Below are 15,560 nucleotides of genomic sequence, written 5' to 3'. Positions count from 1 at the left end.
TACTTCTGCTACAAGTTTACAGTAACACTACTAGCAAATGTGAATACACTGAAAGTTTTGTCCTGGATTCTGTGACTTTTGGATGGGAAAAATAAAGGTTAAACTGAACCCTAGCAAAACAGATATACTATTTGTACATCAGGGTTCCCCTACAGTCCCACTCTGGTTGAGCTACCATCGAAGAAGTGGGTCCACTATTTGGAAACCCTCCTGGACTTTTGGATCCTACACATTAGCAGGTGGAAGCCCTACTCATTAGCAGGTGGAAGTCAGGGACCTTTGGCTGAGCTTTAGCTGGTGCACCAGTTGTGGCTTTCTCTGCGATGTAAGGACCTTATTACAATGTCTCAGGCTCTCACCATTTCCTATTTACACATGGGGTTGCATTCACATGGAGTTGCATTCAGAGATAAACCAGAAGCTTCATTTGCTGTAAAATTCAGAGGCATGGATGCTGAATAGTAGTTATTACATTACATCTGTACTGTTGGCCTGCACTGATATAAACTATGTATTTTCTGACTTGGCTCCCAAGTAAAATGCAAGGAATAATCCTCACCAATTTGATTGTACCAGGAGAAGCACATGGTTATTTTCCATCTCATAAAATTAAGGGTGTTGAAGGCCAGAAATGTTCCTTTTCTGTGTTACGGATATTATTCTGCAATGGCCTCCCATTAGAAATTCAATTACCTCTGACATTACAGTATCTGCTGTCCAGAATAAGGTGTACATGGAATTCTTCCATAGAGGGTGTAACACTCCTATTTGCTGTTTAGGATTCTCAGCTTCTTTTTCTTTTAGTCATTAAGGTTTTTTTGCTTTTGTTTTAATTTTTAAATTTGAGCTGTTGAAAGTAGAATATTAATTTGACAAATAAATAAAATATAAATCAGCTTTTTTAGTATATTTGCAAAATACACTAAGAGGTATTGGGGGAAAAAACACATGAATATGATTTCAAATTATTTAAAAAAGACTTTCACAAGAGTACTTCCTGGTGGTGCCTGCATTGCCATGACCCTATTCATGCTTACAAAAAATGTTTCATTGAGTTCAATGGGGCTACCTCTGAATAGAAATGTTACAAGTGTCAAGACCCTAGCAGCCACTAATTAAAAAGAAAACTAGATTCTTACCAACTCTTATTAACTGGATTTATTGAGAGGAAGAAATGGATTTAAAGTACAGAAAACATGGTACCAGGAAGCTTTTATTTTAGCACCCCAATTAGCAATAGCATTTATACTTGTATACTGCTTCACAGTGCTTTCCAGCCCTCTCTAAGCAGTTTAGAGTCAGCATATTTTCCCTAACAATCTGGTCATTTTACCCATGTCGGAAGGATGGAAGGCTGAATCAACCTTGAGCCGGGTGAAATTCAAACTCAGGCAGCCAGCAGTCAGCAGAAGTAGCCTGCAGTACTGCATTCTAACCATTGTGCCATCGCGACTCTTTACTTTTAAGTGAGGTGGACATTCCTAGATTTTCCTGCTATCTACTTGTTGATGCAGTGGGGAGATGGCTACTCATTTTCCAGATGAAAGAGGAATGTGCAGATGCAATGAACTTGTAATATTTTGCAAACTGTCATTCTTTTTCTCAGGACTAAGAAGTCCATTATATCAGGACTCAGCCGTATATTTTACAGAACTGAATAGAATTCTAAAACTTGGCACACCTCTAAATTACCATCCAGACAATCAAAGGAGCACATAGGTTCCATATCAGTATCAGGATTTCTGCAAACATACCCAGGTCCAGTGCAACTAAAAGAACATCATCATCCATTTACTTAAACATGTAGAAATATTTATTCCCAGTTATGGTTGATTGTGCATTTACAGACATGGTACTTATTCTAAAATAATATTCATGGTTTTATAAAAGGAATCTGTCTCAGGTTTTCTCTTCCTTGTCCACCTTACTATAATATCTAGGTAATAATCATGAACTCAGAATTACTGGTTGTAGCTCCAATTTCTGAATTTATAAAAGCAAGGCTTTGGATACATTTTATAGCTATTGACATGCTTGAAGATCTTGTGTTCACATATTAGATTGCAGGCAATATTTAGTCTGCCTGGATTTACATAATAATTTCTCCTTTCTTGCTGATTTCCTCTGTCTAATTCTATGTGATTTCCATTATTCTTTAAGGGAGATTAGAATCTTATATAGTGGCAGTAAAGTAATTAATTATTACATATATTAGTCATACAAAAAGAAACCCTTCTCTTTGACAACATTATCATATCTATTTCATCAGTATAACTCTCATACTATATCCTTGTATTCTGTTAGATTAACATTAAACTGACATCAAAAGCAGTTGATGGAAATATGTACTGGGAAAATACAATGTAGTATAATTTAAATTTTAAAGATTAGGAAGTAGTTTTCTAAATACTATGAGCATAGCGCTGCTTTATAGCATCAGTAGTGCTCTTAAGAAATGCACTGACAGACGAAAGTGCAGAAGAATCTGAATTGTCAAGGAAGGAAGGAATTTTCAAATGTTATTTGCTGATGCTACTTCCAATGCAAGAAAAAAAAGATTCAGACACAAAATGGGAGGGAAGAAGGAAGGAAGGAAGGAAGGAAGGAAGGAAGGAAGGAAGGAAGGAAGGAAGGAAGGAAGGAAGAAAGAAAGAAAGAAAGAAAGAAAGAAAGAAAGAAAGAAAGAAAGAAAGAAAGAAAGAAAGAAAGAAAGAAAAAGATGCTGCTATCATTGCTAATGATAAGGTCACCTTCAAGGAACTCATAAGAGATTTATTCTTTATTGTCTCTCTTCCAATGACCCTATCCACAACTAAGATGAAAAAAAATCTTTTGTGTATAGGTTTTCATCCCAAAGAAAGAGTCTATAATAAGTAAATGGTGCTAGCTAACATGTCAAGGAGGAAATTCTTAAATTTGTACTAAGGTAGAAGAAATAGAAATGTAATTTATTTCTGGAGACTTCCGGTTTGAGCTTCTTCATGACAGACTGAAACCTCATCTCTGCGAGGCTTCGATCTGTGCTCGCTGCTGGAGCGCACCGAGCTGGCTGGTTTGGGGGCTAAGCCACCCCGTAGAGGTGGTGAAGAGGGGGCAGACTGCCTGCAGGGTTGAGGAGAACCACATCTCTCCTCCCCAGCTGGCCATTACTCCCTTTCCCGAAGGCAGTTGCAGCGGTGGTCAGAAATGGCCACCACAAAGAAGAACTTGACCGGAAAAGACTGTGCAGGAGGAAGATAAGAAGAGAAAGTTTTGGTTGACTGGGTCAAACAGCAAAAGCAACAAATAAGGTACCCTGGAATTGAAACTATTTAAAAAAAAACAATAATATTGTTCCCTAAGAGGATTTTTAAGCTGTGAAGGAGAGAGAAAAGGGAAAAGATTTGGTGTTTTTTTTCCTCCTTTTCCTATACGGACAGCTAAGAGACTTAAGCAAGAAATTGGAAAAAATCCACTTTGACATTAATAGGCATTTAATGCTGAAAATAAAAAGTCAAAGGGATAATAAAGATTTCTGGATAATCAAAAGTTTTTGAAAACAGGAAAGGAGAGAAAAAGAATAAAAGGGCAGGATCTGGAAGGGAGGAGACTGCCTGGAATTAAAAAGAACTTACAGCAAAATCTCAACAAGACTTCCAAAAGATACGTTTTAACTGAAATATCGCAACAAAAACCCCAGGAAGAGAAAGTCGGAAAAAAAATAAGAAGATATAACTCGGGACTTGAGTTGGATTACTTGATGATTTCTGGATTCTTGGTTATTGTTTTGAATGACTAAAATCAATCGGGTGGCTGTTTAAAACTGTTTAAAATGCCTCCACTTTTAAAAGAACTGAAAATGCAACTTAAAAAGTACAAAGAAGATGCACAAGAAGGGAGAGGTTCTTTTGGCTTCGTATTTCAGTTTTTAGAAACGGAGATTTGGAATTATGAGAAACAACAAGAAATGCCTGCAGAACAAAAAGATTGTGATAAAGAAAAAGCCATCTTTAATGAACAAGTAATCTTAGGTGGGAGAAAAAACGGAAAGGGGAGAAAGAGAATGGAAAGTTTAATATTGGGAAAAACAACTCCAAAAAAAAAAATAGAGTGAAAAATAAGTATAAAATTAGAAAGCAACAGAAGAGGGTAATGCAGAAGAGAGAATTAGAACTAGAGAGACAAGGGGGTAAAAAGGGGAGGGAGAAGATGAGAGGGAAGAAAGAAAGGAAAAGAAGTTATAAAGGACAGAAACAAAATATAGAGAAACAGGGCCTATTTAGGGATAATGGGTGAAAATTTAATGGAAAAAGGGATTCTGCAAAGGTACATAAGATAATATTGTTATATTAGAAACAGAAATAATTTTAGAAAATATGAAACAATGTATGATTAAAATGTTTGATAAAATAGCTATCGTAATTCAGTGGAATGCTTGTCAATAAATAAATGTAACAAAATGAATATTTAATGATTTACAAAACATATGTGAAGAGAAGTAAGGGAAAAATTAATTATGGAGATTATATGTGTCTTTAAGGAAATATGATATTTAATTGAAAAGAAGTGCTAAAGATGTTAAGATTTTAATGATTATTAATGATAGAACTGAATTGAAATGGAATGAGGGTTTATAATTACATATATTTATAATCTTTTTTTTAAAGAATATACTGTGTATTATAAGAATGTACCAAGCAGAATTCAATTGGAAGTTATGTATTATATTGAAGGTCATAAACTTAAGGTATATATTGAAGTTTAAATAAGAGTTGAATGGATGTAATTAAAAGATATAAAGGTGTCATACTCCAATAGAAAAGATAATATGAAATTGAAACAGAACAGACAAAAGTATAAATATAATGATTTGAATTGAGATGAGATAATCAAAATAAAATTGAGAAAATTAAAAGAGGGGAAAAACTACATAGAAAATGTAGAATAGTATAAGATGTGAAATAGACACAAAAAGGAGCATGAAATTGAGTTTTGTGTCTGTATAAAGAAGTTCAACCCGGGACCATGCTATTTTCAAAAAAGATGTTTTACTTGTATTTTGTATGTGTGAAAACCCAAATAAAACTTTATTTTAAAAAAAATGTAATTTATTTCTATAATATGCAAGTTCACAGAGTGTTTCTGTGCTAAGTTCCTTGTGTGTCTAATCTTATTTGGCCAATAAAGAATTCTATTCTATTCTATTCTATTCTATTCTATTCTATTCCATTCCATTCCATTCCATCCCATCCCATCCCATCCTTCTGTCATTGCCTTTGTTTCACATAGATTATTATGGAAGTGAAGAGTTAATACTAAATGATTCTCCTATATAAGCCTAAGGGATAGAATAGTAATACTACTACTCATAATGATAATAAAAAACTTGCTAATAATTGTGTTTCAAACTGTATAAAGACTTTCAAAATTTAAAAGTAGACTAGTAATCTCAAATAGGAATATAAATTTAAATTTTAACTATCGATGCCAGGAAGAAAAGCCCGAAAAGACTCTTTTATACAGACAACCATAGCCACAAGGCTCTATTTTCTTCAATCTGCTGGAGTTGATTAATATAGTTGACTGATTTAGTACTTGGTAAAGCCCCTTATTTTAATAAGAAAAAGAAAGTGATTTTAATTAAACAATAAAATTATGTTAGAACATCCTAGCTCTTGGTAACTGGTCAATTCTGAGCCTAAGTATTATATCTGTTATTTTGGGAATAGTCTTCATACTTAACAGTTAAACGAGGATCAAACTTATGGACGACTGTAAAAAAAAAAAACATAGAACCCTTGTTTTAGGTGAAATGGATTTATCTGTTTGATAGTGTGCTGACCATTGTTATGTGGAAGTCAGCTTTGAAGCCAAAAACAATGAAGTTATTTTGAAATATGATACATTTTGTTCATGTATAAACCAATGCTATGGTAATGCTAAAGGAAGGCAATAGTTATTTTGTCCCTGACTATGAGTTTTACTCTCTAAAGCACAATTAGTATTTATTGTTGGTAACTACAAATATGAAGCCAAGGAAATCTTCAAACACTTTGGAGTATTAGTGCCGAAAGTGATGTATTGTTCCTTGCAAGTTCTAGATCTTTTAAATAGCCAGGATAAAATGATGTTCCAAATAGGAAAATACCTGACAAAAAATAGTCCTTTATCAGAGCAAGATTTGAGTTGCTGGACTTCATGATAAAGTATGGATAATTTCACTATGTGTTGTATGATGACAGAAAGTGCATCTGTTGAGCTTCAGATATAGAAGTCTTGCTTAAATATTAATTATATGCTGCAACTATATAGACAAAACAAACCTTGGGCTTGAACAGTAATTTGTCGTACCTCTTTTAGGGTACTAAATATGTAGACAGCAGAACGGTCAAGTTTATAGTTAAAGCTTTTTAGCTAAGAACTTGTTATAGTACATAGAACAGATCAGGGTCACATGTATACATGCATTCATTTGCTATATTTTTTCTGTACTTTAGTGTATTTATCGTTCTTTTACCCCTTTGTCAGCTGGTGCATTTGTTGTGTCCTAATATGGTTAATTGACTAATAAATTATTATATTAGGAATATACGGAACAACTTATGAAATCCCTCTCTTCAAGTCATTTAAAAAGTAGCATCATTTCTCAGGCTCTTGCAGTTGCTTCAGAAAATGTCCACTGTTCTACATTTCAACCATGGTTTGAAGGGAGGAGCTTCATATATACTTCCACATGGACTGGGACAACTTGCCATGGCCAACTCACTCTGGCCAACTCACCATGGCTAACTTGCCTTGGGACAACTCACCACAGAACAATTCAGCAAATACAAAAGTTAAAATAATTTTGATAGAACCATGGCCAATAATAATAAAATAAAATCAATTCAGAAATACAAGAGTTATAATAATTTCAATGAAAACATGGTCACCAATAATAAAAAAGCTGAATGAAACCATTAATACAGCATTGAATTGTCCTGTGGCAAGTTATTCTGTTCTATTTGGCCTTCTTAATGAAGTATAGACTTGGGGGCTTGGTAAGAATCTTTTCCTTAGCATGTTAGTTTATCAAACTGTGGCAATTGTTCCCTTTCAATCTTCATTTTAATCTAGCTCCTTCCCAGCAGCCTCCCCCCAAAGGGCAGATTGTAAATTCTTCAGCTATCAGAGTCACTTGGAATCCACCCGATTCTCCGAATTCAAATTGGCTTGCTTACAAACTGTACAGAAATGGGACTCAGATCTACACAGCAGAGGACTACCATCCTTACAGTGAGTGCTCATTAATATGATATATGCCTTTATAGTTTGTTTACTTCAAAAGTGTTTTTAATTCATTATTCATTTTATTCTCGATTGGAGCACTGTGTTACATGTTCTTCCACATATATAATATCTTGGCTGTTGTTTTTCACACATCAAGTAAATGTAATTTCAACTTTTTCTTTGTGGGTTTTAAAGTCACATTTTCTTCTTTGACCCCAATCTATTTGCTGTTGCAGCTGCATTTTTAAATCAACATGATATAAAGTATGTTATGTGTGAAGAAATTTCTAGCCTATTTATTCATTAAAAAAACTCTTGATATATTAGGTTTCTGTGTAGAAAAGCAGCTCAGACCCTAAAATGTTTACATTTTTGTCATTCAAATACCAAAGTATGATTTATAATTTTATACACCCTTGCTACTTTGCTACACATAGGATTCATACAATTAAAATTGAATATTGCCATATACTGTTTGACATAATACATGGAGAAAATTAAAACAAAAAAGGATATTGTTGTAGTTTGAAGGAAAGGAGAGGCTAGACCAGGGCATGCGGTTAACAATGTTTATTAAAGGAACGGTGGTTGTCGCGTCTGCCAGCCAACGGGCAGACTAGCGTGCGAACAACGGCTGGCTTGGCTTGACAGCCGGCTTTATATAGCCGGCTGTCAAACGGCGCCAGCCAATAGGAACGGTTGGTGATCCTGCTTAAAGAGCGGACCCGGTTGGAACCCCAACCGGTCCCCAAGACATAACACCCCTTCCCCCTAGATGGGAACACACATAGTCTTTGAGATACGCCGGTGGTCTGTGTTGGCAACCAGAGCGACGTAACTCAGGAGAGTCATTGGGCAAAGACAAGTTCGCGGACCCCTGGTCAGGGTACGTAGGGGGGCGAACCGGGCTCGGTGCAGGAACTGGAGCCAGTGAAAAGTCTCTGCCTTCGCTGGGGATAAACGGTGGCGCTCCTGGCTGGCAGTCCCGGTCTACTGCCTGCTCCCTCTGCTCCGTTGGAGAAGGTTGGTAACTCTGGGGATCCTCAGCTGGACCTTGGTGTGGAGCCCGCGGCTCATCTGGTGGGGACGGGTCTGGGCCGGTCAGGCTGCTCCGTCGTCTCTGCAGCTGGTCCAGGTGCCTTCGCCACACACGACCGTCTTCAAGTTGGACCCGATAAGATCTCGGACCTGTGACAGCCACAACTTTCCCGGCCACCCACAGTGGGTCCCCCGCGTAGTTCCTAGCAAACACTAGGTCCTGAACTGCGAAATTCCTGGCCAGACTGTCAGACCCCAAAGGGGTGTCTGGACAGTAGTGGGGGTGCAGCCTATCTAAGGTAGTCCTCAGGCGTCTCCCCATCAGCAGCTCAGCTGGGGATTTGTTCGTAACTGTGCACGGTGTGGTATGCTGGCTTAGGAGGAAATGAGACAGTTTAGAATGCCAATCCACTTGGCCGAACCTGGCTAACGCCTCCTTGGCTGATCTGACTGCCCGTTCAGCCAACCCGTTGCTGGCGGGGTGGAAAGGGGCCGTGAAGACGGTCTGATGCCCAGATTGGTGACATACCTGCTAAACTCGTTCGAGGTGAACTGGGGGCCATTATCGGAGACCAGTGTGTCAGGGAGTCCGTGAGTTACGAAAAGGCGAGTCAGGGCTTTAACAACTGCCTGCGTGGTGGTCGTGGGAAGTAAGGCCACATCTATCCATTTTGAATATGCATCCACGACCACCAAGAAGGTCTTGCCGTGCATTGGCCCGGCCAGGTCGATGTGAAGCCGTGACCACGGGGCATTGGCACTTTCCCACTTTGTGGGTGTGGCGGTTGGCGGGGCTGCCCTAGATTCCTGACAGGGTCGACACGAGCTTACCCACTTGGTGATCTGATCGTCCATCCCGGGCCACCAGACGTAACTTCGAGCCAACGCCTTCATCCGCACGATTCCTGGATGGCCCTCGTGCAGCATCTTCAGGACGGGTATGCGAAGGGTGGTTGGTATGACCACTCTGGTACCCCACAATAGGCATCCCTGCAACTTAGAGAGCTCTAGCTGGCGAGTTTTTTTTTTTTTATAAATTTTTATTATTTTTTTAACATAAAAAACACAACAACAAAACATAAAAGTATCAGCTCCCCATATTTTTGTACACACAGTAAGTCGGTTGGTCCATCGGTTTTGTGCATTCACCTCATAGTCACAATTACAGTTACTTTATATAATACTCTTATCAATACAAATTTATAACTCCTAGTATCGCTATTAAAAAAAAAAATTGACTAAACTTTTATTCGGTCATGCCTTTATGAGATAACTATATTTTAAATATTTTATTCTAAAACAAATCTTATAATCATACCAATTCTATCCCAAATATGAAAAAGAAAGAAACAAAGAAAACTATTATATAGATATAGTATCAAAAACCAATAAAAGGAAAGGGAAAATAAAGTCATTATTATTCCTTATTATCTAACTTTTATATTTTAATATTTCATCATTCAACCATTGATAGAAAAGATCCCAAACTAAATAAAATTGTTTATCTTCTTGCTCTCTAATTTCAAAAGTCAATCTACTCATCTCAGCACATTCCAAAATTTTCTTTACAACTTCTTCTTGCAATGGAATTTTCTCATTTTTCCAATTTTTGCAAATACAATCCTAGCAGCAGTCAATACATTTACAATCAAATATTTCAACTCTTTACTATAAGTATCTGGTAGTATTCCCAATAGAAAAACTCCGGTTTCAAGTCTATATGCTTCTTTGTCATTTTTTCCAGCCACATGTGGATTTTAGTCCAATATTTTCTAGCATCCTCACAAGTCCACCACATGTGATAGTATGAACCAGGTTTCCGATGACATTTCCAGCATTTTTCGGATTTGTTCTTGAACATTCTTGCTATCCTTGTCGGGGGGAAATGCCACCTGTAAAACATCTTATACAAGTTTTCTTTATAGGCTGTAGACATTGTCATTTTATAATTTTGCGACCATAATTTCTGCCATTTCTCTAAATCAATCCCATATCCAAAATTCCTCCCCCACGCAATCATAGTTTCTTTAACTTGTTCTTCCTCAAGCTTAATTTGCAATAAATAACCATACAATTTTTTAATCACCTTTTCATCAGTACCCATCAAAATCTTATCCAAGTCAGTTTGCTTATCATAAAATCCCTCTGCTTTGGAATCCTCATAGTACTTTGAATGTATTTGCAAATATGAAAACCAATTCATCTGTATACCTTGTTCTTCCAATTTTTGCATCGATTTAAGTTCACCCTTTTCATCTAATAATTCCCCATAGTTAACTGTTTGTTCCTTTTTATAAATTATAGGATAAGAGAACGCTTCTATCGTCGATAACCAAACTGGAATTTTCAAATAACACTGTTTTTATCTTCTCCCAATTCAACCACAGAGACTCCCGTATATAATGTCTTCTAAAATACCCCTGTGTTTTAGTTCCCTTGTACCATAAAAAGCATGCCAGCCCAACAACAAATCATGACCTTCTAATGTCAACAATCTGGTTTTCCTTAATGTTATCCATTCTTTAACCCACGTCAAGTTTGCACCTTGGTAGTACAACTCCCAATTAGGCAGACCAAACCCTCCTCTAAATCTAGCATCCTGTAAAAGCTTTAACTTTATTCTTGCTTTCTTGCCTTGCCATATATACTTCAAAACAATTTTATTTAAATCCTCAAAGTATTCTTTTCCAAGCCTAATTGGTATTGTTTGAAACAAAAATAAGACTCTGGGTAAAATGTTCATCTTGATTGTTGAAATCCTTCCTATTAATGACAATTGTAAGTTTTCCCATTTTTTCAAATCTTGAGCTATCTGTTGTTTAAGTTTAATATAATTATTCTCCTTCAATGTACTACATCTTGATGTCAAATATATCCCCAGATACTTAACCTTGTTTGTAACTTGAATTTTTAACAGTTCTGCCAACTCTTCCCTTTGTTTCAGCAACATATTCTTTGACAAAATCTTTGTTTTATCTCTATTTATTTTCAAACCAGCCACCTCCCCATAGACCTCTATCTTTTCCAACAGTTTCGAGGCTGTTTCTATAGGGTCTTCCAAGATAAAGACTAGGTCATCTGCAAAGGCTTGTAGTTTAAATTCTTCCTTTTAATTTTCATTCCTTTTATAGTTTTATCTTCTCTAATATTTCTATTCAACACTTCCAAAGTCAATACAAATATCAAGGGAGAAAGAGGACAACCTTGTCTTGTGCCTTTTCTTATATTAATAGGATCTGTAAATTCTCCTCCATCATTACCTTAGTTGTTTGTTCATTATAAATTGCTTCTATTGCCTGAATAAATCTTCTAGCAAAGCCCATCTGTTCCATTAAAAGTAACATAAATCTCCAATTCACGTTATCAAATGCCTTTTGAGCATCTAAAAATATCAAAGCCATTTGCTTTTCAGGATGCGCCTCATAGTATTCCAGGGTGTCCAGAATTACTCTCATATTGTCTCTGATTTGTCGCTTTGGCAAAAACCCATTTTGGTCTGGGTGGATAAAGTTATTCAAGTACTTTTTAAGTCTTTCTGCTAATATTGAAGCAAAAATTTTATAATCTGCATTTAGTAAAGAAATCGGTCTATAATTCTTGATTTGCAGTAGGTCCGCCTCCTCTTTTGGAATAAGTGTAATGTAAGCCTCTGACCATGTTTTAGGTATCATCTTTTTAACATAACTTCATTCATAACTTCTAACAGTGGAATGCACAGTGATTCTTGAAAGATTTTATAAAATTCTACAGGAAACCCGTCTGGACCTGGTGCCTTTCCATTATTTTGTTTCTTAAGTGCTTGACTTAACTCCATCATTGTTATATTACTTTCTAGCATTTCTTCAATCTCTTTAGATATCTTAGGTAGATTTGCATTCTGCAGGTATTGTTTAACTTTCTCCTCATCAATGTCTTCTTTCTTATACAAATGCTTATAAAATCATAAATAATCTCTTTTTTTCTTTGCTGCCATAACAAATTTTACCTTGGTCGTCTATTAACTGCGGTATTTTCCTCGACTCTTTCTCCTTTCTCAATTTGTATGCTAGCCATCTACCTGGCTTATTTGCATCCTCAAAATAATTCTGTTTAGCATTCCTAATTTTCTGTGCCAGTTCTTCTTTCTCTATTAAGTCCATTTTATGTTTAGTTATATCAGTTTCATTTTAACATCTTTTCTGTGTGGCATTTTCTGTAATTCTTTTCAAGTCCCTTATATTCATCATCCAAGGCTTTAAGAGTTCGCCTTTTTCCTGTTATTCTTTTTTTCTTGTATAGTCTATTATCAAGCCTCTAACATAGGCCTTCATTGTGTCCCAAACATTCTGTATTGAGGTGTCTTCTTTTCTGTTCTCTTTAAAGAAGAAGGCCAATTCTTTCTCCATCCATTGTATAAATTCCTTATCCTTTAAAATAGAATTATTTAATGTCCATCTCGATCTTTTCCTTTGTCCCTTCCATTCAATTGTCAATGGGTTATGGTCAGCCCAAGTACTTGTTTCCAATATTTACTTCTTGAATACTAGACATTAAATCTGTTGAGATCCAAATCATATCCAGTCTGGACCATGATAGATGCCTATTTGAATAGAGCGTAAATTGCTTAGATTTATCATTTCTTTCTCTCCATATGTCTTTTAAAGTTAATTCATCTATCATTTTAAAAAGGATTTAGGAAGAGTTTTCCTGTTATGCTTTACTGTTGTTGCAATATAGTCAAGTCTATTATCCACAATTCCATTAAAGTCTCCCATCATAATTACATTAGCATAGTCAAGTTCGGCAGTCTTAGTATGTAATTTTCTATAGAATTCTTCCTGTTTATCATTGATTGCATAAATTGCAATCAAAGTATCTTTCTATTATTGTCCATTATTTCTACCATTAATATTCTCCCATCATCATCTGTATAAATCATTTTTGCTGGAATGGCCTCTTTAATATATAAAACCACCCCTCTTTTCTTGGATTGTGTCAAAGGGTAAACAATTTCCCTAATTTTGGTTGTAATAACAATTGTTCATGTTGCTTTTTAATATGAACTTCTTGTAAACAAATTATGTCGAACCTTAATTTCATTAATTTATGGAAAATCTTCCTTCTCTTAGCAGCTGAATTCAGTCCATTTATATTCATTGTAATCAATTTTTCTCTTCCATAATTATGTTTTATATTTAGATTTAACCACTCTCGTGGGTCTTGCCTCACGTTGATCTTTAATATCCACTTGTCCACCTACTGCACCTTCTTCTTTTCCAACCTCCATTTGTTCCTCTTGGGATTCAATTGATGGGACCTCCTTTCCTGCTCCACCTTCTCTGGCTCCAAAAACCTCTGCACCAAAACAGTTCTGCTTTCTCGATTGAATCAATTCTATGTCTCTGTTCCTGCCACGTGACATCAATCCTTCTGGAATCAACCACCTGTAAGACACCTCTTTTTCCAATAACCTTTTAGTCAGGAATCGGTATTCTCTTCTCATCTCTCTCACTCTTCTAGGTATTTGTTTTAAAACCAAAATTTCTTTACTTTTGTATTTCAGTGGCTTCTCTCTTGCTGCTTGCAATATTTGTGTCTTCAAAGATTTTTTAATAAATCTAATATGAACTTCTCTGGGTAGGTTATTTTCTCATCGCATATCTTGTAAAAACTTCGATATATCTCATCAATTCCATCCATCATCTTCTCTTCTGTTATCTCGAGCGCCTCCAGAATTCCTACCATTATCACAACCAAATCTTGTCCTTTTTCTTCTTCTATATTTTGGAATCTAAGATAAAATTCTGATCTATCCAACTCCCACTTCAACATCTCACTTTTTCTTGTTCAATCGCTGTTAATCTATTGTCGATATTTCCAATTTTCTCCTCTCTTTGTTTGCCTCCCTCTTCAACATTTTGGAATCTCTCTTCATATTTTCCATCATCTGTTCCATCCTACCTGTTCTTTGTTCAATAGTATCCATTTTTACCTTAAGATCTTGAATTCCTTGCATAATCATCTGGAAGGATACTCTTTCTTGTTCTTTTTCTTTCTCTTTATCTTGCTTTAACAATGTCTGAATTGAGCGCTGTCCAGATGGTGGGAGGCAGAAGCAGACATAGAGGCACCCGAAGATATAAATTTCTTACTCATTTTAAGTGGTTCCAACTCTTCAAATTTTTTCAAATTTTAATCCACAAAAAAGAAAAAAATATGAAATTATAATCCAAGGTAAAAAGGCCAACAATAAAAAAAAGCCAAAAGTGAGAGAAAAAAGAAAAAAAAAAAAAAAATTCTTCAAATTCTTCACTGACCTTAGTCCAATAAAGAGAAAAAAAAAAACCATAAAAAAAGTAACAGTAAAATAAAAACCCAATAATAATAAACAAGACAAAGCCAAAAGGGAAGAAGGAAGAAGAAAAAGAGAAAAAAACAAAAACAAAACAAAAACCAAGAAAAATAAGTTTCTTCAGATTCCACACCTTAGTGCTGGCGAGTTTTAAATGGGGCGAAATCAACTGAATAGTTAGTTTCTGGCCACCCCCTCCCTACCCAGTCCAGAACCTGGGCGATTGTTCTGTCCTTCTTGGAATGTGACGCGATGTCGTCTGCAGTCACCGGCAGCTTGGTTCGTTTACATCAAAAATGGCATGCACAGGAGCTGGGTCCTCGACTTGGGCTGGCAAGGGGCAGCGGCTTAGGGCATCAGCGTGGTTTAGATTTTTACCGGGATGATATACCAGTTTGTGCAGAGGTAAGCCGCCAGGAATAAGGTCCATCTGGTCATTCTGGGCGACAATATCTGTGGGGTTTGCTTTTCCCCTGATAATAATCCTAAAAGCGGCTTGTGATCAGTAATAAGTTCGAATTGGTGCCCGAATAGAAATTGTGGAATTTTTGACTGCTGCTACTGCAGCCAAGGCCTCCTTATCAACCTGGCTGTAATTACGCTCAGTCGCTGAGGCGGTTCTTGAAAAGAAGGCAATTGGTGCCTCGGAGCCATTGGGGAGCCTGTGACTTAAGACAGCTCCTATCCCAAAAGGGGATGTGTCTGCGGCTAGGACCAATGGAAGGCGTTGGTCAAATTGTATTAAGACAGCCTCAGAGGTGAGTAGAGATTTGACTGCCACAAATGCTTGGTTTTCTTTGGGTCCCCAGTGCCATGGTGTGTTTTTGTCTAAGAGTCTGTGCAATGGCTCAGCAACTGACGCCTTGTGTGGGAGAAATGAAGCGTAGAAGTTCAATAACCCCAGGAAGGCTTGTAACTCGGTTTTGTTGGTAGGCGTGGGTGC

The 15,560-nt window shown here is 36.5% G+C and overlaps 1 protein-coding gene across 1 annotated transcript in view; it reads left to right on the top strand.

Moving 5' to 3' along the window:
• USH2A (usherin) overlaps positions 1-15,560 on the top strand; it is a 485,796-nt gene that overhangs the window by 102,275 nt on the left and 367,961 nt on the right. The window contains exon 16 of the mRNA XM_087933437.1: positions 7,096-7,254. Coding sequence (XP_087789563.1) covers positions 7,096-7,254 — 159 coding nt within the window. The remainder of the gene's footprint in view (positions 1-7,095; positions 7,255-15,560) is intronic.

This window comes from Pseudonaja textilis, chromosome 1, assembly GCF_049901715.1.
Source record: "Pseudonaja textilis isolate UNSWEBS1 chromosome 1, rPseTex1.2, whole genome shotgun sequence".
Taxonomy (NCBI): domain Eukaryota; kingdom Metazoa; phylum Chordata; class Lepidosauria; order Squamata; family Elapidae; genus Pseudonaja; species Pseudonaja textilis.
This window is presented reverse-complemented; position numbering and strand designations above follow the sequence as displayed.